This window comes from Cryptomeria japonica, chromosome 9, assembly GCF_030272615.1.
Source record: "Cryptomeria japonica chromosome 9, Sugi_1.0, whole genome shotgun sequence".
Classification (NCBI taxonomy): domain Eukaryota; kingdom Viridiplantae; phylum Streptophyta; class Pinopsida; order Cupressales; family Cupressaceae; genus Cryptomeria; species Cryptomeria japonica.
In genome coordinates, this window is record NC_081413.1 from 126672658 (window position 1) to 126695969 (window position 23312).

The 23312-nt window shown below is 37.3% G+C and overlaps 1 protein-coding gene across 1 annotated transcript in view; it reads right to left on the reverse strand.

The window, feature by feature from the left end:
* Nucleotides 1-1154: 1154 nt before the first annotated feature.
* LOC131031398 (upstream activation factor subunit spp27) overlaps nt 1155-23312 on the reverse strand; it is a 39039-nt gene continuing 16881 nt past the window's right edge. The window contains exons 2-5 of the mRNA XM_057962516.2: nt 7903-8014; nt 7594-7768; nt 7334-7506; nt 1155-1651 (exon numbers count right to left, since the gene is read on the reverse strand). Coding sequence (XP_057818499.2) covers nt 1532-1651; nt 7334-7506; nt 7594-7768; nt 7903-8014 — 580 coding nt within the window. The 3' untranslated portion in view covers nt 1155-1531. The remainder of the gene's footprint in view (nt 1652-7333; nt 7507-7593; nt 7769-7902; nt 8015-23312) is intronic.

The following is a 23312-nucleotide window of genomic DNA, read 5'->3' on the forward strand; positions in this document are numbered from 1 at the left end:
TCATAGTTATAGGGGTATTGGTTAGCGAGGATAAGAATGAGACTAATATTTTGCCAGTAAATGCCATGAGCTTGTAGCACAACTGATGTTGGATGATCATAGAAGCAATAATGAAATAACTCAAAGATGGACAAAGTGCATGATGGAAATTTACCCATACCTTGATAGAAACAAATAAGAAAGAATGAAGGAAAGTGTATTAATGCCCAAGAGTGCTAAAAAAATCTAACTTCAATAGCACAATACCAGTGGAAAATAGCACTAAAGCCTGAAATAGAAACTGAAGCCGAAACATTAAATAAATAAAGTGCAAGGAGGTTTAGACTCAGTTACAAAGCGTAGCCATAGAATACAAGTACATACTACAGACACAAAAGCCAAGTGAGGGGAGGAGCCTCCAAGGGACAAAGAAGCAGACTGTTGAAAAGGTGCATTTTGTTTCATTTAGATCTTGTGATTTTGGTTAGAAATGGAAACTTGGATGATAACTAACAAGGAGGTCAAATTATCATTCAGATAAGCCAGCATCATGGGAGACAAAAATGTGTTGCATTGGAGAACTGACTGTACATGTGATCATGAATGCAAAATTATAATGCAGAAAATAATGCTATGACTATTTTGTTTGATATATTCAACTTGCTTACTTGCTTGGATTTTATCATGTGTTTTAAAGGGCTTGCCTTTAGGACTCATTAGAGACCTTATTAATGATCTAACGATGCTAGCTACCACATGTCATCAACGCACAAATGATCAAACATCATCAAAAAGTAAAAGATATCAATATGTGTAAAACAGTCATCTGTATGTATACTTGTAAAGGATACCTTTGATCAACATAAAAAATGGAAAATGGATATAATTTCTTCAGCATTTATGTATTTTTATCAGTAACTTTTATGTTATAGTCAGTATCATGCAAAGACAGACTTTTTTATCACTTTAAGACTAGCTATTTTTATATGGAGGATTGATGAGCGCATGAATTCAGGTTACTGCTCTATGTTGTATGAATAGCATCCAATTCTTAAGACTTCCACAGCATGCAATAAAATAATTTGAAGATTAGAATTTACATACTCATATTTTCTTTTCCAGTATACAAGAAAATCACAATAACTTGCAATAAATGATGCCATCAGAGACAGTAGTAGCAACAGAAAAAGGCCCTGGTTATTCAATCATGCAGTTACCAGAACAGAAGGAAAACAATTTCACAACTAAAATTGTCTGTGTTAAGAAATTTATTAAGTATTGTAAAGATTGACCTCAAAGTGCAAGTCTCCAACTATCTCACAACTAAAATTGTCTGTGTTAAGAAAATTATTAAGTATTATAAAGATTGACCTCAAAGTGCTAGTCTCCTTTCTGAGGAAGCAACAGATTGCTGTTGCATAATTCAAGCATGGTAAGTCCCCATGAGGAAAAACAAATCTATTAGATGTCCCAAAGAAACTTCATTACAATTTCATGAATTTACCAAATAATTGCTTCAGATGGTTGCAAACAACCTTTTTTATTTGCAGTGCTATCCTCTTGAGAAGTGAGGAGCTAACAGCTTTATCATCTCAGATTCAAGGAAATTCTCACAGTCAAAGAGCTTTTCTAGCTTTTCATCACAATTCACCTTTTCTTTATCCAACATATCCTGCATAATATCATCATACATTATTAGATTTTTAAAATCAAGTGATGGCATGCTTAGAATTCACACCATCTTACAAGATATGCCACACAATCAAAATTAAGTTGAAGGAATTAAATTGTAAAAGCAATATACAAATTGTCATAAGAAATGATCAAGCAAAAGCGCAATGAAGAACTACTTAGGAGCTCTGAAAGAATATTCAAATGTTTTCCTTAAGTTTAAAAAAATTATATTATCAAAAAACAAGGACAAATCCTGTAGTTACATCATATACCAAGAGATATGTCTCATAGTTACATGATTTACCAAGAGAATACTTAACTTGCTATCGAAGCAAGTTACCTTTACACATAGTAGAAACAAGAATATCCAAATATTTTAAGGACACCCTCAATACAAAAATTGCAAGCACCATAATATACAATAGTTAGGCTTATAGTTAAGGGTATATGTGGATGCATCCCCTGTCCTTTTGCAGGTGTCTTCATACTGAGAACATTCTGGTGATGTGGACATACCTTGAAAACATCTGCTTATCGTTCCCTACCCCTTGAGTCCGCTAGGAAATATCCTAGAGACAGCCCAGAAATGTAGGGAACATATGGCAATCCCTGGGATGGCCAGGGGATGCAAAGATTTAGTTTGGCTGTCCTGGAGATGGCTGGCCATACTCCCTCCAAAAAAATCATTACTGTTTTTTTTCTTTTCCAGTTATAGTTAAAAATTCAAAAGATTCCCTGTGTAGTGGGCCCCCACCCCACACTTAGTTCAAATGCAAAAGGCATAGCCCCTTGTCAATTGCAAACCACATATTCACTAAAAAGAAATTGCAGTGATAGAGTTAACGAGGAAAAAAATGCCAATTATTTGAAGTGCAGGGCAGAATTGTTAGTAATCAAGGTTTACATTTTCTACTTTGTGTTAGTCATTAAAATGTAAAATGTTTAATTAGTTTTGTGGTAGTTGTGTGTTAGTTTCCCATAGGGTTGTTTGGGGAAGTTGTACAAGAATGCAATGGTTTATAAGAATTTGCATGATATTTTATAATGTATCCCAGATAACTTAATATTTTGATTGTTATTCAGTGTTATTACTCTACAATCATGATTTTGTTTTCAACATTTTATATGCTCTTTCATTTTTAACATGATATCAAATAAGATGGAATGATTCTACACTTGAGTGCAAGAAATGCTGGATAGTCATGTTCTGTTGCAGACTTCCATGGAAGTCTGTTCTTCTATTGAGATGAATTTGTATTAAAAGCAAAGTAGGTTTAAAAAAGGCATTCGATGAGGAATTTAATGGAATGAATGTTGTTTATTTGTGGGGCTGTGTTCAACTCTAGTGCTCAACTCTTCTCATGAGAATAACAAAACTTCATTTCATAGCATGCTTTAACTTTAAAGGAATGAGAGTATGTTTGACCTCTGATCAACTCATTCTGCTTGCACCACTAGGAAAAAACACAATTTTATTGCACAGAATCATCGCAAGGCTCATTTTTGCGAGGGTTTTTCAAAGAGTTCACAGGTACCATTTTTCAAACAAGAGAGCTTAAGTATTGTTAGTATAGGAGTAGGAGCCATTGGTTGTTGTCCATCCCAACACAGTAAGAAGAATAGAATAGGGGATTGTATCAAGGAGAATGATTTGGCTTGAATTTTCAATATTGCCTTGTAACCCCTCCTCGTTTCACAACACCAAATCTGTAATGTCCCCTTTTGGGATTTTCCTTAATTTAATCCTGAGACAACAATTCCAACTTAAGGTGATAACTGTAATATATATATAAATATAATTTTATCAAATACGAGAACATTTTATTATAATATTTGACTTAAAATTTCTAAGAATAGTACGAAAGATAGAACTTATCTTTACAGTCATTGCTATCAATCTACCAATCTGGTATAGGTTTGCAACACTACTCTCGTCTTAAATTTGCTATAGTGGAGCTCTTTATTTTTACCCTTAAAACTGTCCAAATTCTCTTCATGAATCTGATATGAAGTTCTTCGTATATCTTCTTTGGCATATTAGATATATCTTCTTTCTTACTTCTCTACCCCCTCCATTGTTCATTACCAATGATATCTTATACTTAATCGAACAGCTGTAATCCTTTTTCAAAGAATGCATCTCTTTATTATAGATGCAACTCCCCATTGTATTTTAACAAATTACACCCCTTCATTTTTAATCATTCCATATTCTTATTAAGGTTTTGTTAATATTTTAATTCATTTGCTTTGGATCGCACCTTCTCAAAGACAACACAGATTGCACCACTTCATAAGTCGTATCTTCTCACCCATACGCTGTCCAAGGTATCATTCTCATAAAATTTGAGACGTAATTATTGATGAACTACTACTGTATCTGAATGGCCTGTCTGAAGCTCTTCTGTCAATCACAATAGAGGAGACACAATTATTTATTGCCCACAATTATTTCCGCAAAGGCAAAAACTATAGACTTTTGCATTTAATGAAATTCCATGCACCAAATATTTAGAATTAACATAAGCCTCCGATGGACTGTCATGCGAGTATTGTATATATGAGACAATGCTCTCCGTCTGGTTGCTTTCCCTTGGTTATTCTAGGTCCGCTTCCATCTTCCCTGTCCCTTTTTCAATCCAATGATTTACCTGATATATCCCTTAAGAAGGGATGAAGAGTCACCACCTTCTCACGGTATGCATCTCTTCATAATCGAGGCGTCCCTTCTTAACTTGATCGTTGTTCTATCAATATAATCATTGCTTTAAACAAATGACTGATTTTGTAAAGTAATCACTGCTTAATATCTTTGTAATAACTTGCTTTCTTTTGCTTGTTTAGTTTTAGAAATTAGGATTTGGATGGGGGACATCACAAAATCTACAATATCAGGGTTTGTTTTTATTTCCCCATCTCTTAAAGTCATGTCAAAACAAAGTTTGTGCAGAGAATTTTTTAAAGTGATGGGCATAAGATAAAAGAAAGGTTGTGCTGGCAGTTCTAGAAAAATGCTTTTGAAAATTTTATTTTAGGTGTGTAGCATGTTAAAATAGCTTAGGCACAAATCTTTTTCTTTTGGCTCCATGTTATAGGTTCAAACTTGGAAAAGTTGGTGTTGTTCACTTCATAATGCAAATTGCTTATAGAAGTGTTGGATTTGCTTCTTTAAACAAAAGGCATTGGATTGCAAAAGAGTAGAATAGTAGAGTTGGCTTGGAGGCAATCTAAAAAGACACTTCATCATTGTTTTAGTAATTAGGAGTTTTTGTTATTCCTAAATGATTTCATTGTAAAGGTGCATTTTCAGTTGAACTTGACACCTTACAAATGAATTATTTTTCTTGTTACCTAATTTTCAAGTCATCCATGTGACAATTAACAAAAATTTCAAAGATTTTGATGTTGTATTTAGTGGATTGAGCGTAAAGAGGTTAAAGAAGGGTTTGGAGGCATTAGAGGTTGGAGAATTTTGTTATCTTGAGCTAACTTCTTGCTCAAAGATGGTAATTTGCATGAGAAGATAAGTTTTTCATTTGTGTTCTTTTCTCCAAATATTGATAATGTTGAAAAATTCATATGTAAGAAGTCCACATTTTGAACATAGGAAAGGATTTATTGTTGATGAAACTCAACATGGATTGTTGTCTTGATAGATTGGGAGTTTGTGGATCTTGGGAATTGTAGCCTTGTATGGTCATGAGACAACTTGATAGACTTGTAGCTTGACATGTAAGGCCATCAAATAATTTGGGAGATTTATAATTCAAGAGTTTGAAGGCAGATTCAAGATCTTGGAAATTCAATTTGGGAGGAGCTACACCTTTACGAGGATTGCAAGGTAGCTTGATGGAGTTCTAGCTGGTCCAATTTTTTTTCAAAGAGAAGCTTCTAAAGAGTATGAGATTATGATTTGTCAACATGTTTTATTTTTTCTGTAGTGTAACCTTATTTCAAGGATGTATATGTATGTATGTATTTATATATATTCTATTTTCAGCTTGCACATTTATTTTTTTAATAGAGCAACATAGGGAACAACAGTGACAGAAGTGCCTCATCCGCTGCTTAAGTGGGTTCATTTCTGTTTCTTCTTCTGTGAGATTGGGTTTTCACTTGAGTCTCTATACTCTTCTTTCTGATTTAATTGCTACTGGAAGCTGGTTTATGCCTCCTTTGTGTTGGGGTTCTTTTTTCGCCCCTTCCTTGGCTGTTCTCGTTACAGTTCAAGGTGCTTGTTTAAGTTTTTGGGGTTCTTGTGAAATCTCAACAATTGTGAGAATGGAGTCTTAGTTCAAGGTTGGCACCTTTGTTTCCCGTTGGTTATTGCTCCGGTCAAAAGATTCTAGTTTTGTTAGTCTCACTCCTTGTGATACTCGTTCTCACTTTGCTGGTGGTTTTTCCTTTATTTTTGCCTCTCATTTGCCTTGATGGCTGAACTGTAATGGGTCTTGGGCCTCTTCTGTGCTTACCTAATCAAAACAGTGATGGTAATGAACATGAAATGAAAGAAAGGAATAGAAGAGTTTCAATTGGGTAGCGTTTGAGGTGAACTAGGACAACCACACAACCCACTTGAGCACCCTTCCACCATCTTGAAACATTAGGCAAATGGCCGTTTAAAATCTTCTCCAATTTGTGATAGCTATAGATAAAGATAGAAAAGAAAAAATTGGGGGGGGGGGGGGGGTGGTTAAGTAGATTGTGGTTGTGTTATATTTACAACAAAGAAGTTAGAGGGAGCTACACTAGGGTATATGGTCACCTCTTGGGCATTACAAGACAAGGGCTTAAGGTTTTTCTACAGAGAAATACAACTACATGAAACAAGGTCTAAGGGTATGCCACTGCTAATAGAGTTTACACAATCTGCTATGCCATGCATGGTTGCTAGTGGTATTGGTGATATTTCTATGAGAGGATAGAGGAAGACTAGTGGTAGTGAGAGGCCAGGGATAGTTGTAGTTATGTTCAATTTGCAATCATCATAAGTAATTGAGTCTTTTATTGCCCAATTTTTTTCGCCCATGCTATCCCATGTCATGTGGCACATTCTCCTTTTCAAAAAAAATTCATAGATTTAATTTCTATTGGGCCCTCATTCACCCCCTAGAAAGCATAAACTTTGCACTAGTCTCTTTGATCAAGAATATTTTAAAGCGAGTTTGGTGATAGAGAGATGAGACAAATTTGGTTTAGGATGGACTGCTTTATAATCATGGATGGGTGGACCGATACTAGACATTGGTCACTCATCAACATCATAGTCACATGTGCAAATGGGTCATATTTTCTTAGAGCCATTGATTGTTCATGGCAGTACAAGGATGTGGACTTCTAATTTCAGAATTTAGGAGGCCAGAGGAGGTTGGGCCCTCAGATGTTGTATGGCTGTTCATTGATTCATCTCATGGGTGCAAATTAAATTTCTTAATGGTGGAGAGTGTTAACAAGCATATATTTTGGACTCCATGTTTTCATGTCACACAGATAAGATAGATTGGGTGGGGAGATAAAACATGATCACACATTATTAATGCATAAGCAGTACATTGCATGACTAATAACTGACCAACATGTATTATTTGTTTAGCCACTATATATTTATGCCTATTATGGCATTTCAAATGCAAAGATTCAAGTTTTACAGGTCCTTTTACTGAGTAACATAGACACTCACCTGTAAATTGTTTTCTGTGATATAATTCCATAAATGCTTCACAACCTCTTCCTGGGGCTTTTCAATTTCACTAGTTCCCAAAAATGAAGCAAGGCTGTCAGATATTGGGGCAGGTGAAATAAGGGGAGCAGCATTTACATTTGCAATCTTTTTGGCATTTGGCTCCAAATCATCTGCAAAGCATGGGAATAAAAGTAATAATTGCTGAGGAAATATTCTTTCAGTTTACAAAAATTTTGCAACCAGGTTAATAGCATTACCATCTACAGAATCAATTGCCCATATGTGCCTAGCAAGTAATTTGTTCATCTGGAACATATCAGTTGAATTGGTATCAAAGACCAAACGAAGTGCATCATTGCAGATGATATTTCTCTTGTTATTCGGGTCTTGCAAATTATTTGCCCGAATGTACATCCATAATTGCTTCACAATCTGATCCACTACAGAAAAGAACATTAGAAAGCATGAATACTGGAGCACAAGCATGTTGTAGCTAAAAATAGACTTCTAACCAAATTGCCCTTAGATGAGCTGTCTTTGAAAATATTTAAAACTATGTCTGACACCTGGGTTCGAGGCATTGTTGGTTGACCCACAATAGCCTGTAACTCAGGTGACACACCACAAACTTTATTAAGGCCTCCTGGTCTGCTCCTCTTCCTTCCTTCCACTGGTGTACTGCAGATAAATGCAGATAAAACAGTTCATCAGAAAAGTTCTTTGAATTTACAATGTATATTTTCAAAAGGAATACTTTAATCTATTTAATGATATCTACAGGACCCTTACTTCCAACTAAAGGATTCAACACTAAAATATCAAACAAGAAACTATGCAAGCTCACACCTATATTGTGCTGGATGGAAGATGCATAAGCAATAGTTTTCCAGATAGGCAACCTACTCAGGGAACTAGCTAACCTCTGTACAGGTATTTTAAATTATCAAGGTTAAAATGAGATAAGTGATTTAGGGGCATTTTTAACTCATTCCAAAAATATCACTGAATTGAAATGTTTTGCTTTTTTGATCTGTGTTATAATTTCACTCATCTAAGCTATAGGAGTGCATGTTTTCCCTCAAAAGTATCAGGGCTAATTTTGGAACTGATTTGAGATATTAATGTATTTAGATGTTTTGTGCCATTGCCCTCTATAATCCATAGAAGGTTCAGTCTAGAGGTGGTACTAATGCAATGCAATGGAAACAAGTATAATGGTTGATGAATAGATGTGACATGAATAAATTTTCTGCATCATGGGGGGTATATCGTTTGGTGATTTGAGCCCTTCCCGTAGCTGGTGTAAGGAACTGTTTTACAATTGCACATTCACTTCCTACAACAACCTCCTCTGTGGAAATCTTAAGTATGTCATTTATTGGCAGGCATGCATGTGCATTTGAGTATTAATTACTGGGCCTTGTACAAAAACTTATACATGATTATATTTATGTGTACATGATGAAGGATGTATAAGCAACTGCATGGATGATAGGGATTCCAGCTATGGCTGAGAGATATGCCCATGCCATCTAAGCATGCACCCCATGTATTATCTGTCATTTTAAGAGGTACTCAAAAGAACAATTGTGTGCACTCAAGATTTTAACACACTGTGTATAGCCACAAGGAAGATACTACCCTAGAGCCATAAGTAAGATACTACCCATAATAGGGTTGGCTAATACCAAAGTGGTACCAACCATAGGAGTGGAGTAACTTATGCGAGTTTATGATAATTAAGGTTTTTAACATACCATCACTGTGGAGAAGAGACATACTGCGTAGCTTCAAGTGTTAAATTCCTGTTTTTTACATACCATCACTGTGGAGAAGAGACATACTGCATAGCTCGAAGTGTTGAGTTCCTGCATTGATTGAGTAAAGTTGCATTGCATGGCATCTATATTAGTTCTAAGTTCTAACTTATAATATTCTATAATTCTATCTTGCCTAAATGTATTTCAGGTGCAGGTGAAATGGCCCGAAACTTTGAATGGCAGAGATGGAAAGGATGACCCTGGTGACAATACACACATGGGAATCTTAGCATTGGTTCCATCACTTCCATTTACTGAGTTTTTGGAGGTGGATAGAGAATTTCAGTACCATAATATTCCTAATTGTGTTACACTTTGCTCATTTTGTAATGTATAGGCATTCTTCATATGTGTATGTGACTATGAATCACATTAGGAAGACTATACACGAGATACTATTGGATATGCAATCTAAAGTCACAAAACAACCATGGATGTGCTGTGGGAACTTAAATCTTAATGATATCAGATTTCCATAATCCATAGCTTGTTCTTACACTTTCTGGATTAGACTGTGTATTAATTTTTTTGCATCAACGTTTGGGATCACACTCCATGATCCATCATCAGGATACTAGAGAGCTAAGAGCATGAAATCTTATTAGACAGAAGTGCTTTGCATGACTACTTTTTCAATGACGTTTCTAATCAATTCAAAATCTTTTTCATGAGAAACTGCCAGAGGTGCAAGGATAATGCAAACTAGAAAGCCTTTATCAAGAGGTGAAGAATAGGTGGTCAGTATTAATGAATAGGAAGACATTAATTTGGATGAAAATATTGAGAATCAGAACTCTGAATTGCAGTTTCTGTAGCTACTTGTATATATAATGAGCATACAAGGAATTTTCAGCAGCTTACTAAATTCTTTCTCAAAAGCATCGTCATACTGAGCTGGCAGTAGTAGAAATGGATGTTCTAGGTCCATAATTTAGGCCCCAGCCCTAGGCATCTGGAGAAGATCTTCAGAGAACACAAGAAACAGTAAAAATTAGAAACTAAAGAACCCAAAAGAAAACATCATCCTGCAGTTCTATGTGTTGATGTGGCTAAAGTCATGCTACCAAATCTCTTCAGTCAACACAATAGAATTTAGTGGCAATCCCATTCTCTCTTGCAACCTCAAGGTTTATATTCGTCAGGTCTTAACTGTGGGATGGTTCAAAGGCTAACGTGTCTTGCTGGTAGGCACCAGGAGGACTTACGTTAACGGATAGAATAAGCTTCAAAGTTTACACGGTGTCCCTAAGACTCTACAAGTCTTGCTTTCATCAGATTATCAATACACATGATGCTGTTTAACGGGCTGTAACTTCATATTAAAAAAAGGAAAGAGAGAGAGAGAAAGGAAGAGATACTAACTACTCTAACTAAAATAGCACATATGGGCAAATAGACGGGAATCTTATAATTACCATAATCCAACTAGCCAGTTGAACACAACTTAGTAGAATTTGGTGCAATATTCAGAGGAAAGTTAGATTTTCAAACTTTTAAACACTAATGCTGAATCCAAAATATGCATTCATAAAAGTGTTTAACAGCCGCACTAAATACATGGATATGTTTAGATTAACCATGCAGGGGGATTATAATCAGTCAATCCTTAATGGTATGAACTTAAAATCCCTATTAAATATTTTCCCAAATACACTACTTGTAAACAAAATGCGCTACAGAAATTTAAATGAGGAAGAAAAAACCATGGACTCACAGGAAACATGTACAGCTTGAGATTCCATTAAACCTGCAAATATTTTTGCAGAGTTTTTGCAACAATTGGGGATTTCTTACCCCCCAAAAAATAAGGGAAAACCAGTCCCTTTAAATAGAATTCCAAAACTTTGATGAATGGCCAAGATTAAACAAAACAAGTGGCCCAGATTCATTCGAAAAAACATGACTACCCATGCCTAGTTAATAAGGAGCATACCTCCCAACTAACTAACCAACTAACAACCATAAAGCTATCCCCCCCAAAAGTGCATTGCACGGAGCTCAAAAACTGAAATTGTACTTTGGTAGTTGGGGAGAAATAACTAACTTTGGGAATGCACTTTTTATCATCCCAAAGTAGATATTTTCCACTCTTACAATAAAAAATCACTTTCCTCATTTAGGTACTTTTTCCAAATGTCCCAGCTTGCAGCTCACTTTGCCCAAACATATTCTTGGAACCTTATGCCAATTACCCTTATCTCCGGTCCAGGGGGTGTAGCTACACAGTTGATTCGGAACATAATGACTTGTTACCCTTTGCAGCTCCAACTCCCAATCTTCTCTGTTGGTCTCATACTCTCCCGTTGTCAAATGCAGCTCACTGGCCACTACCATATCATTCCTGGTGTAGGGAGCCCCTCATTATTTTTTAGCCGGCCTTTCCAACGTAATTTCAGCTCATTATATTTCATCTTAGGCCTCCAATCGCCAACAAACTTTTGCAGGAGTTGTGTACAATTAGTCCCAATACGTGCTAAGGTGTTCTCGGAGTCCTCCCATGCATCATCAAAGAGGTCCACGTGGTCCCTTTTTAACCGCATAGTTTGGTACCAACTTGCGAAGGTGCTGAATCATGGGGTTCAATGATCTGCCGGCTTGTAGGGATCTTGGAGAATGTCTAGAATAAGGCTGTCATGACTGGAAGTGAGTTATCAACCACCTCTCTTAATTTATCGAGCCCATCCTTGGTGGATGATATTTGCTGGGTGGTCCGATCTATTTCATACTCCAAAAAGGTCAAACCCTGGAGTGTCTGATCTCCCATATTTGTCACCTCTTCGAACCACTCCTGCATCACCTTGTCCAAAGGTCTCATCCTTTCAAATTCGGCGGTTGTCTTTTGTGCTAGCGTCGCTAGAGGAACTTAGGCCTCTTCAATAGGTTGTAGTGGTTTCAATAGATGATCCATGTAGCCCTTGTCTTGCTCAACACGTGCCTTATACATCTCTCTCAACAATCATTCTTTCCAGCTAGCCTAACATTATATCCATAGAATCCTTGAATTTCTCCATCTCCTGACTTTTAGTAGCCTTTCCCATTGGGATAGACATAATATTGTAATCAGCCAATGTGACCTCCTATGTGGACTTGCCTTCGGGTGGGGCAACAATGTGCACCATTCGGTTTTTCTGAGCATCTTTGGTAACCTTGGAGTATGTCTTTGGTTTCTTTTTCCCTTTAGTTTGAGGCTCTCCTATTCGAGAGAATAGATCCTCTAAGCTTATAGTTTGGGCTCGGTATTGTAACCATTCATGAGGGACAGTCTATCCTGAAGTGATTGCTAACTCCCTGCCTTTCTCTCCTGATGCTTCAGCAGATTCACTATCTATCTGTGGCTGATCAGTCATGGAAAATGGCTGATTTGGATCTGTATCCTGATCTTTGCCTATAGCTGAGTTCTCTCCAACCTCACTTAGCAATTGTTGAGTGACCTCAAGTACGTGTTGTTCATCAATTCCATGGAGCTCTTCATTTTTGTTTTCCTCTTCATTCCTTTCAATGACCTCATCATCTTTGTCACTTGCCTTCTTTGTCTTTTCCTGTTCCGCATCTTGCCTGCCATCCTCATCATTGGGCCGTATCTCTCATTATTCAATTTGATTCTCAGGCCCATCTAGATCAATGATCTGCATCTCTTTCTCTTGCACATTAGGCTACTATGAATCGATTGCTTCAACAACAGTTGAATCATTTTGTTATGTGTGAGGGGTAGGTTAACACTCTAGCTCGATCTCACCCTTTGCTGGATTAGGATCTTTTGGCGAAGTGGTAGCAGACGACCTCCTTATTGTTATCATTCCTCGCACAAGAGCCTCAAGTGACTGGCTCTTATCCTTCCTAGACCTCTTTGATGTTTGATTTCCTTTACTAGCCTTCACCTTCTTTCTCTTCTTTTCAGGCCTCCTCTCAATCTCTTCTTCCTTTGTAGCACTCGATGCCTCTTCCTCTTCTGATGAGTGAGACTCAAAGCCTCCCATTGGGTTGTAGGTGAATTGTGTCCCATCATGGGTCAACTTCTGAATCTGCTGATATAGCCAAGCATCTGTAAGTCTCCTAGGGCCTTCCATTATGGTCTCCAAATCGATGACCGAGTCTTGAGACTAGTTGATTGAAGGTGGGTGGTCCTTTACCGCTTCATAGTTATGGTACTGCAGGCAATCCCCATAGTCGACTAGCAGATATGGGGCTTGGGCATACTCGAAAGTCCTGATTTGATGCACATTAAGCCTTGAACGTTCCCACCGACGAACCTCAAAGTCATCCATGCAGTTGGCCCAATAATCCTCTATATTCATTTCACTCTTATAATGCCTACCATAAGCCTTCCTTCCCAATCTAGTAGGGTGGAAGTTATTCTTGAAGGGGTGCTCTTGTAGGCAATAGGATGCCAACTCCTTGCTTGATTGCTCAGCTTGTGCGGGAGTCTTAAAATACATGTCATTGTCCCCTATGACCATTGGGAATGTGACCCCTGACATCTTGTCGCTAAGGACTTGCCCGACTACATGTACTTGCCTAGCAACCTCCAAGAGAATCATCCTATCTGTAGGGTATCGTGGGACCCTGTAAGGAGAGCCTTCGAAACCTAAAATTCTCAAGTAGGAGAATCGGGGAAATTGGATGAACCACGTTCCGTACTTCCATATCAGTGCGATGGGTTGTTTAGATAGCCTTTGATGCAATCCTTCTTGCTTTGTCCTGACCATGTGCATGGTGAATGCATCATTAATGCACTCATATTGGCCCACTGCATAGGCTATGTTGTTTTTCTCCCTCTACTTTATGTTGTAATGTAGTTGAGGGTAACAGCCATATACTTTCACCTGATTTGGCTCGTTTCCAATTTCACTTGGGCGAATCAATCTCGATGGTTTAGGGTGTCTTGCAAACATGTATACCAAGTAGGAAGACATTATGAAGTATTTCTTCTCTGCGAGATGGATTAGTTGTGTATGATTGTTATCATTGATGATTCGAGCCCAATCAAAATTGAGCTTTCCTACAAAGACTGGCTCTACAAAGTAATACATCCATTCCTCAAACAGATTGGAGTGAGGGAGTCCCATGACTCGGCTGAGTAAAGTGATCATGTCTCAATACTCCTCACTGAATTCACTCCTGTAGACCTTCTTGAGGATCCTCGTGCTAGGGGCTCTCTTCTCCTTAAACCAATTTTCATTGATCTTCCCTTTGTACTTATTGGGATTAGTGTCATACATTGCCTGGGCCTCTTCCATTGCCACCACAATTGCATCGTCGTGGAATGGGATGTCGAATGCCTCTCCAATGGCCTCTGGGGTGAAATCAGCCATTACCATCCTATTTGCAAGTACCACCCTGTTGTCCATCCTATTTGGATAGCTTGTGGGAAACCTACTACCTATGCAATTCCACTTTCTACCATCCTCTTTGTTTTCCTGTAGGCATTAACAACATATACCATATCTTTGAAATGTTGAATATCAACATGTCCAAAATTAGTGTCGCGTACATTCTCCCAGTTACTTTGGACCTTTGATTCTCGTATCACTCCTTGATATCGATACTTCAATTTCTCAAACTTGCAGGGGTTGTCAACCTTGGGTGCCTGGGACGTCCCTGGTGCATTAGGTCCTTTGGAGGATTATGCCACCTTGGGAGGCATTTACCTCGCACACTTGGACGCAAATTACAAGGCGGATTCAAAATGTAAAAGTGGTTAGTGGTGCCCAATAACGGCGTTTGCAGCGAAATCATGGGATAATCAGCATAGAGGCATGAAATTGAAAAGGTTGTTATGATGCGTTGTCCTTGCTTTCAAAATTTTGTTGCATGGCTAGAAATTTGAATTTTGAGCACAATTTAAGTTTAAAGTTTAATGGCTTGAGCACAATTTGGCCATTTAGGGATCGTTTCCTTGAGGCATTTTAAGTTTTAACTTTGTTCTCCAAAAACATAGGGAGATTTTTGGCATTTGAAGGATCACTGGGAAATGTTTTGAAGTTTCAGTTTCAGCTAACATCCTCGAAATTTTCCCAAGTTTAAAGTTTTTGAAATTTTGGGCATAAATTTGGATTTTGGCAGCGCCCATTTGGCCTAGGGTTTGATTTTAAAATTTGCATATAAAATTGCATGTACACCTTAGATTTAAAAAATGGCATCTATCACATGTTGGAAAAAGGAACTCTTTCATTAAAATTTCAATGATTCGATGCATACGTGGAGTTTTGGGGAAATGCCTGGAATACGCCTCTTTCTTTGAACCCTCCTATTGGTGTGACTTATGCGTGAACAAAACCTTGGCGAGTGAGAGGTAAAACAAAATGCTATTTCAAAATGCCCCCCTTTCCTTAATCGCACAGCACGTGGATGCCCTCTAAGGGTGAATGGCAGCGGATAAAGGGCAGTATGCAGAAAATGCCTTGCTCAACACCTGTCAAACTTTCCCTCTCTTTCTTTACTTGCTCGCCTTCACTGCTTTAATGGAGAGAAAGTGAAACATGGCGGTACTAAGTAAAAATGCGAACATGAACTTCTGTATTTTAAAATGCCCTCTCCTTATTTTCAACTTTCACCCCTAGCTGGCTAAGGGAGATTTTGGCAATTAGAGGTAGACATGCAAAGTTAAAATGATTTTCATCGAACCTCTTTCTTCCTTTTGTCATTTAAACAACTTATCGCACTCTAGAGGAGAAAACTCGGCTTTGGAGCAAAAATGCAAACTTGATGTTGCATTTAGTCATTGATGTCAATTCGAGCCAGTTGTGTTTAGTGTGATCTCTGCACTTTCCTGAGTTTGTATGTTGTTCATTTCTTGACAAGTGGCAAGTCTAGATTTCTTAGTGTCCTTAGTGGCAGTTGAAACAGGAGTTCGACAGTGAGCAGGTTTGTCCTCTCTGTCGTCAGTTTCATTCCTGGTGGCAGACTGGGTGCCTGTCTGTATTTTGTGCTGGAAATAGCAGGCATAAGAACCGTTTTATTCTCTGCCGTATTATTCAGAGCTTAGTTAATCATTGATTTCTCTGCTAATTTTGTGTGCGAACTGCTCTTTGCATCCTTTTATGGACTCAGAAAACGTCTTTCTTTATATACCTGGTGTGCTGGTGTATTGGTCGCTTTTCCTGTCATATCTGTGGAGGTCTTTTTGTTGTGTGCAGAATTTCAGTGCCGTTGATTTCAAGGTGTTGTGCCCTTGCCAAGTGTTGCAAGTTCTGTGACATATTCCATTTGGACTGTCGATCCATATTCAGGGAGTTGTGTGAAACAACTACTTGTTCTTTGAAGCCGTTTTTTTTCTGAGTGATGAAGAGTGTGTGGCAACGGTTTAGGCAACTGTTTTTAATGTTTTGATATTCTCTCTGAAATCTAATGCTTCAGTTTTTCCGAGTGTCGTATATATGATTGGCTGTTTTTTTAAAAACGGAAGTCTTTTTCTTTGGCAGAGTATGCAGCCAATAATGATGTTTTCGGCAAGGTATTTGGCTTCTTGTAGTGCCGTTTTTTTGGCTTTTTAATTTTCAACAACTGAAGTGAAGTTGTCTGTGCTTATGTTGATGCTCGATAATAACAAGCCAATTTTTCATAGAATTTTGAGTGGATAGAAGTGGTGTGATTTAAAAAAAAAATAGTATGATACAATTTCTGGAAGAAAATTTTCCGAGGCTGTCTTCTATTTACAGATCCTGAGGTTTTGGTTCAAAAAATGAGAGGTGTATTAGGGAAGACGTTGTGTATGAGATATTACGATATTTTCAGCTCCCAATTTTAGTTAGAAGTGAAGTTGGTATGTAGTGTGAGACGTGAGTTTGGGGATTTGATTTTCTTTTTCATCAAAGAGGATACAGTGTCATATTGTTTGTTGCTGAAGCTCGGTTTTTAAAAAAGGGTTGCATCTTGTGAGAATTTGTTTTCTGTTTGAAATCTGTGCATTAAGATGTAAGCTTATTCAAGCGGGATTTACACTGGTCATACTGATTGAAGGGAACTGTGCTGTGCAAATATCATTCTCTACTTCTGTATAAAGTCTGTTTAGTGCAGAATGAATATGTTCAAAGTCAATGTGTTCTGTGTTGAAGATGTCTACCAGATTGAAATTACTCTTATGTGATGTTTGGGAGTAGCATATCAAGGCTAGATAGTTTGAAATCAGTGCTGCCTAAACAGTTATATATATATATTCAGTGAATTTGCTGCTTGTAGAGAAAAAGGACAATGTTAAAATGTTGAAGAACTGAGATATGAATTTCAGACAGAAGTTTTGCTGTACCTCTTTTTGCTTTCAATTCAGTGAGTTGTGTTTATAGAGTTGGTGCTCTCGAGGTGATTGTAACCTCCAGTATAGTGAGTTGGTGCTCCTGTCTGTAATTGGGTTGGTGCCCACTTTGATAATGGAAATTTTTGTATGACGTGGTTTTTTACCCGAAAGGGTTTTCCACGGGAAATTCTGTGTTCATGTGCTGACTGTCTTTTGAATGTTTTGTTATAATTTGTAGACTTTAGCCTAGACAGCTTTGTTATATTTTATCACTTCGCTGAGTTGAGGCAAAAGTTCGGCATTTAGAAGCAATAAGTGAATCTTGATTTAAAACGCCTTCTTATTTCTTTTTATCATTGTGCCCTCTAGGCAAAAGTTCGGCTTTTAGAAGGCAAAAGTAAAGTCGATTCCCTTGTGGTTTCTTTCTTATTTTGCCGATTTGGGAAAAGTTCGGGTTTGGAAGGTGAAAACGCAAAGTGAAATGTCTTTGATATTTCTTCTTAATTCACTCCCGACTTAACCTTTTCTATGGGGGAACTATTGGTTTTGCAAGGCAAACTGAAAAAAATGCACGACTTCATGTCTAAAGGTGCCCCTTTTTGGTCTTTTTACTTAGTGCTTGCTTGCTAGGGAAAAGTTCGGCGATGCTAGGCGGGTACACAAAAAGAAAATGCGAATTTATCTTAACTCCCCTTTTATCTTCAACTTGGTTTTATCGTATTAGGGGAAATTTCAGTTATGTTAGGGAAAATGCAAACATCACCTTATAAAAGAGCCCCCTTATTTTTATTAACTTTCGCCCTCTTTTTGACTTGAACCACGACTCACTGCATTTGAAGGTGGAATTTTCGGATTTTTGAGGGTAAAGTTGTGCAAACTTTCACTTTTCTTTAGATGCTTTCCCTTCTTATTTTCTTGTTCCTTTGATTTGCCATTTTGTCACTTAGGGGAAACAATTCGGCTTTGGTAGGCAAAAGTGCAACTTTTTACCTTTGTGCTTTTTTTAAACCAAATTTACCTAATTTTCCCCTTTCTTTCATTTTGCACTTCGCTTAATGGGGGAAAAAGTTAGGCATTTTAAGATCAAAGTGCAAGCAAAGGCACTTTTACTCCTCAGATATAAGTTTGATGAATTCTCCTCAATCTTCAGTTTGTCATGTCTGAACCAAAATTGATTTCTCTCATCCTGCATCTAACTCTGCAAACTAGACAAAAACTCCTATGGGACCTCAATGAGGCAAAGAAAAAAAAGAACGACAAAGGGGGTCCTTGCCGGCAATGGGGAGTGTGTGCAAGGCACAACACTATGCAATGTGATGGGGTTGCCCAAGTTTTGTGTTTTTTGATGGTGGTTTGGGTTTGCCCTAGGTTTCATACTACTGTGCTTTCTGCATAGATACTATGTAGTATTCGTTACTCCATTTTTTTTTGTTTCACAAGAGTTTGAAAAATTTCTCAATGAAAAATGCAAACTAGAATTCAATAGCATATAATTGCAGGAAAATGTCCAAAACATGCATGATTTTTTTTATGTGAACATTGAATTTCTCACGCACTTTATTCAGTAAATTTCTGTTATATTCCATTTACACTTTGTGGCAGCAATTTATCTTAACCTACAGTTCATATAGAAAAGGCGTTTTATATCATTCTAGCCTTGATCTGAATGTGCAAAACTGAACTGTAGAAGTGGATTGTGATATGGTAGACAGATTTGTGAAGGTCGATTTGTTGTAAATTCTACCACAACACCCAAACATGCCTTTATCTGAGAATGCAATATTAATTCGAGTTGTTGCTTTTAACATTGGGATGACTTTACCAAAATGTTTGACAATCTGATATGAGCCCCACACCTTTCCTTATATAGATGCAACTGCCTCCTTACATGCCTCCAAACTGCCATAAATCCCATTGCTATTCTCTTATAGGTGTGACTCCCACACTATGTATTATTAATAACTCGTTTATTATAAGCAGAAGACTAATAGAATTTGTATGGCTCAAATTTGCAAACAATTAAATATTAACTGACCTCTTGTGGCTTGCAAATTTCCCAATCTTGGAAATATGTATATTGCTTTGTTTCAATCTCTAACTCCTCAAAAATTCAGCACAACTTGTGGCCTTGAATGAATTATGCCATATTGGCTAGGGAAGAGCTTTCACTCTTAAAACCAATCTGTGCTTTAGGGCTTTCCTCTTAGGGTTGTTGTTGAACAAACCTACTCAACCTCCACACCAAGGGTTTCAAGTAAATATCAAATAAATCAAGAAAGAGGAAATGACTTCTCTCAACCTTCTTTTATAACTCCTTTTTGGGAACTTTCTAGAAGTTATGTTTTATAACCATTTATTAACTTTCTAGTTAAATCAAGTTGTATTTCCTAATAAAGTGGCTTTTATTTTAATTTACTTTTGAACTTTATGAGTCACTTTATAATTAAAATAATTATATTTTTGCGCAACCACCAAGTTACAAAAAATACTAGAACAAACCAAAAATGAATTCCAATCACGCCAAAATACTCTTAAGCTCTTAGGGTATCAAACTTAACGGAATTGGTAATTTCCAAAAAATAACAAACTTTGCCAAAAACATGTGGAGAACTTCCAAAATTTTGAAATTGCATCCAAAAAGTATCATTGGAATCATCTAGATTTCTTGAGCTCATTGCCATTATTAGAATTCCTTTCCAATTAAGTTGGCATTCTCCAAGAATGTTGGAATGGACCAAAATGGGACATTACAATCCTCCTCAAAATTGTTTGTCTTCAAGCAATGCCAACTCAATTATTGATTGATCTCGGATAAACCCAATGTGATTCTAGGCAATCTCAAAACAATCTTAGGAACACTATACCATGCTTTCATTACACCGCTTTGATTAAAACTAGAATATCCATTTAAATTTCTTCTATCATTATTTCTTGTGTGCTAGAATAATGAGCCAAGCTAACATACACACACAATCTGGATTCTTTCTCTATGGAGGGGAGTATCTCATACCAAAGTGTTGTATGAAATCTTTTATCTATCATACCACTAGACATCATTTGAAACCCGATCAAATTATTCCCATGTGGATAGTAAGCAAAGAATAGTACATCACTCACAATTCTATCAATGTAGATATTACATCCAACTTTGCTGTCAAACATGATCTTGGGCATCTTAGCAAACAAGTTAGCATTGTATTTGTTGAAATTTGTAAGTTGTTCTCTCCAAGAAATGGTACAGATCTGTTTGAACTGAAAATATATTTGGACAGCTGTAATCCTTTTGGATTTCCATCCAAGCCAAAGGTATGTTGGTTGGGAACTTTGTTTTCTTCAGTTGAAATTGTTCACCAAAATGATTCCATGATTTACAATAATTATTTTAGCATTTGTTCAAAACCAAATTCAGCAGTGCATTAGCTGATTTAATCAAAGTTGGCTATGTGAAACTGCGACGACAGCTGTAATAATGACTTTTGTAATAATTCATAATAATTGAAAATGGCTGAAAATTCTTTAACAACGATCTTCAACTGAAAATTGCTCCATCCCTTGACTGAAATAGTTTTTCAAATTACCTATAAGTATGCAACTATAATTGTGCAATAGGTGATTGAAATGATAACTCAACTAAATCCAAAATTTTGACCCATCATCCTCCGCAGTAAAGTCCTTTAATCATTATAAACCTCTAATATACAGGGCTAGCAAACTTCTGCATAAATACTCAACAATGAAGTAGCTCCACCATGCTTATGCTGTGCTAATTTAGTATTCATGTGAGTTTCATCTAGAGATTTTCTAATGGTGTTTGAGATTTCTTCTTTAAGAAAAATGCATCCCAACCATCCGATTTCTAACTCATGATTGTGTTCATCTCCTTGTTCCATCATGAGAAAATTTCTTCTCTAGTTCCATGAGTTTACACTCTTGATGATCTTCCCAAAAGCTATCATTATTTGGAATCTTCATGGTCTGACGAACACTAAAACCATTATGCAATATCTCATCCTTAATGATTTCATCTTTGTGTCTCTAAGGGCAGTTTGGCTCCATATTATAGTCCTTCGCAGCTTACCAATCCTTGTATTAAATTCTTGTTCCTTGGGTGTGGCTGCAATAGATGATTGATTTTCTGCTTTGTAAAGTAAAAAGTGAACCAAACTAAACTCTAGGTTGAGCTCATCAACCTCTTTCTCCTTATCTTTTTCTCCTTATCTTTTGCAAACTTGATAGTGTTGTGCGTAGCCCACCATGCCCCATCTCAGACAGGGACCCCGTTTGGCCTGCCCGAGAGAGAGAGGGAGAGGTCTGTAGACAAAATTCAAACTTTTCATTACCTTCCCATTACCTGCTAAAACTGATAAAAACACCGAGAGGGTGTAAAAAGATAGCAGTGTTTCCAAGATCAAAGCGAACAAAGAAAGTTCAAACCTTTTTGGTGAAAACGCCTCCTTGCTAGCCCATGGAAAACACCGAGCATGGTGTAGCAGAAGATCAAGAAAGGAATGGAGTTCGATCTTTTTTCCAAGGCAAGTGCATTTGTTTCAACCTTCCTGAAACCGCTGAACAAACCACCAAAAAACACCAACAATGCTAAGTGCTGAAGCATCGATAACAAAGGGTTTGCACGTCTTGTTGTTGCCAAGAGAAAGCACAAAAAATGTCCAAGCTACTAAAGGTCGAAAGCAACATAAAATCGGGCATAGTTGTCAAAACAAATTAGGGGCAAAGTTGTATATCAAAGCCCAACAAATGCTGATAAAAATCTCGTAAGATTCAAAACAAAGTGAAAGTTTGAACTTAGGTCAAAGCATGCAAAAATAGATTAGATTTTTTTTTACTTATCGCACTCATGCAATAACAATGAGTTCGGGCGTTGAGTTTTTGAATTGTTTTCACTCCTAAAGCCTAAGAAATATCGAACAAAGTCCCCCAAAATGATGGCCAATGCAATGAGTCAAAACAATAAACATAGGTGTGAGTGTTCTTTTCAAAAGATCATTGCTTCACACCTTAGTCATGCCAAGCTAAACACTGAAAATGAGTGCTTCAAAAGTCGAAGCAAGCAATTAAAGCTCAAACATAATTGTTTAAAACAAAGCAAGGGCATTTCAAAGAGATAGGCTAAATCGTATTTCGACTTGCCTTGCCTTGATCGAAAGAAACACCGAACTCCTCTTAGAAACCATCAAAGTTGAAATCGCAAAGTTGGCTTTTTTCCAAACAAATTGACCTAAGACGTGATTACAAATACCAATATAAATACCGAAAATTCTTCGAAAAGTGTTTTGAAATCGTGTTTTTTTTTTAAAGACATAGCCTATGCCCAAATTCGGTGTTGATAAATCATTGCCATCAAAGTGCAGCAGGATAGGGGATCGTATCATTGAGTCGGTAGAAAAATGTTAAGCAGAAAGAGGGCGTTTCAGAAAACAATTACTAGAAAGGGGAGCGTTGCCAAGAAGAAGGTGATCCCCAAGCCCAAAATCATTCCATAACCATGAAGGAAATAAAGTGTTGTGTCCAAGGACATTCCTATCACATGTGGGCCCAAACTTTCCCAAGGTTCTGCGACCTTCTCACGAACAATAGTGTTCATATCCTTCGGAGAACAAATGAAATGTGAGATGAGGATTAACCCATGACACTACCCAAGTTGAAGGATCCTCGGGGCAAAGCCCAAGAAGGAATCCCACAACCAACATCCTAAGGAAGCCCATGAATGGAGTCCATGAGCAAAGTGACAGGATTGGACATGCAAGGATTTGTACTCCCACCACAACACCAACGAAGAATGTGTCCCAAAGATCGAGAAGGAAAAACCATCACCACTGGCAACAAGTTGAAAGACAACAAAACACTTAGAATGCTACAGGAATATGCAGAATCAGAAATACACAATTGGAAACAATAGAGAAAT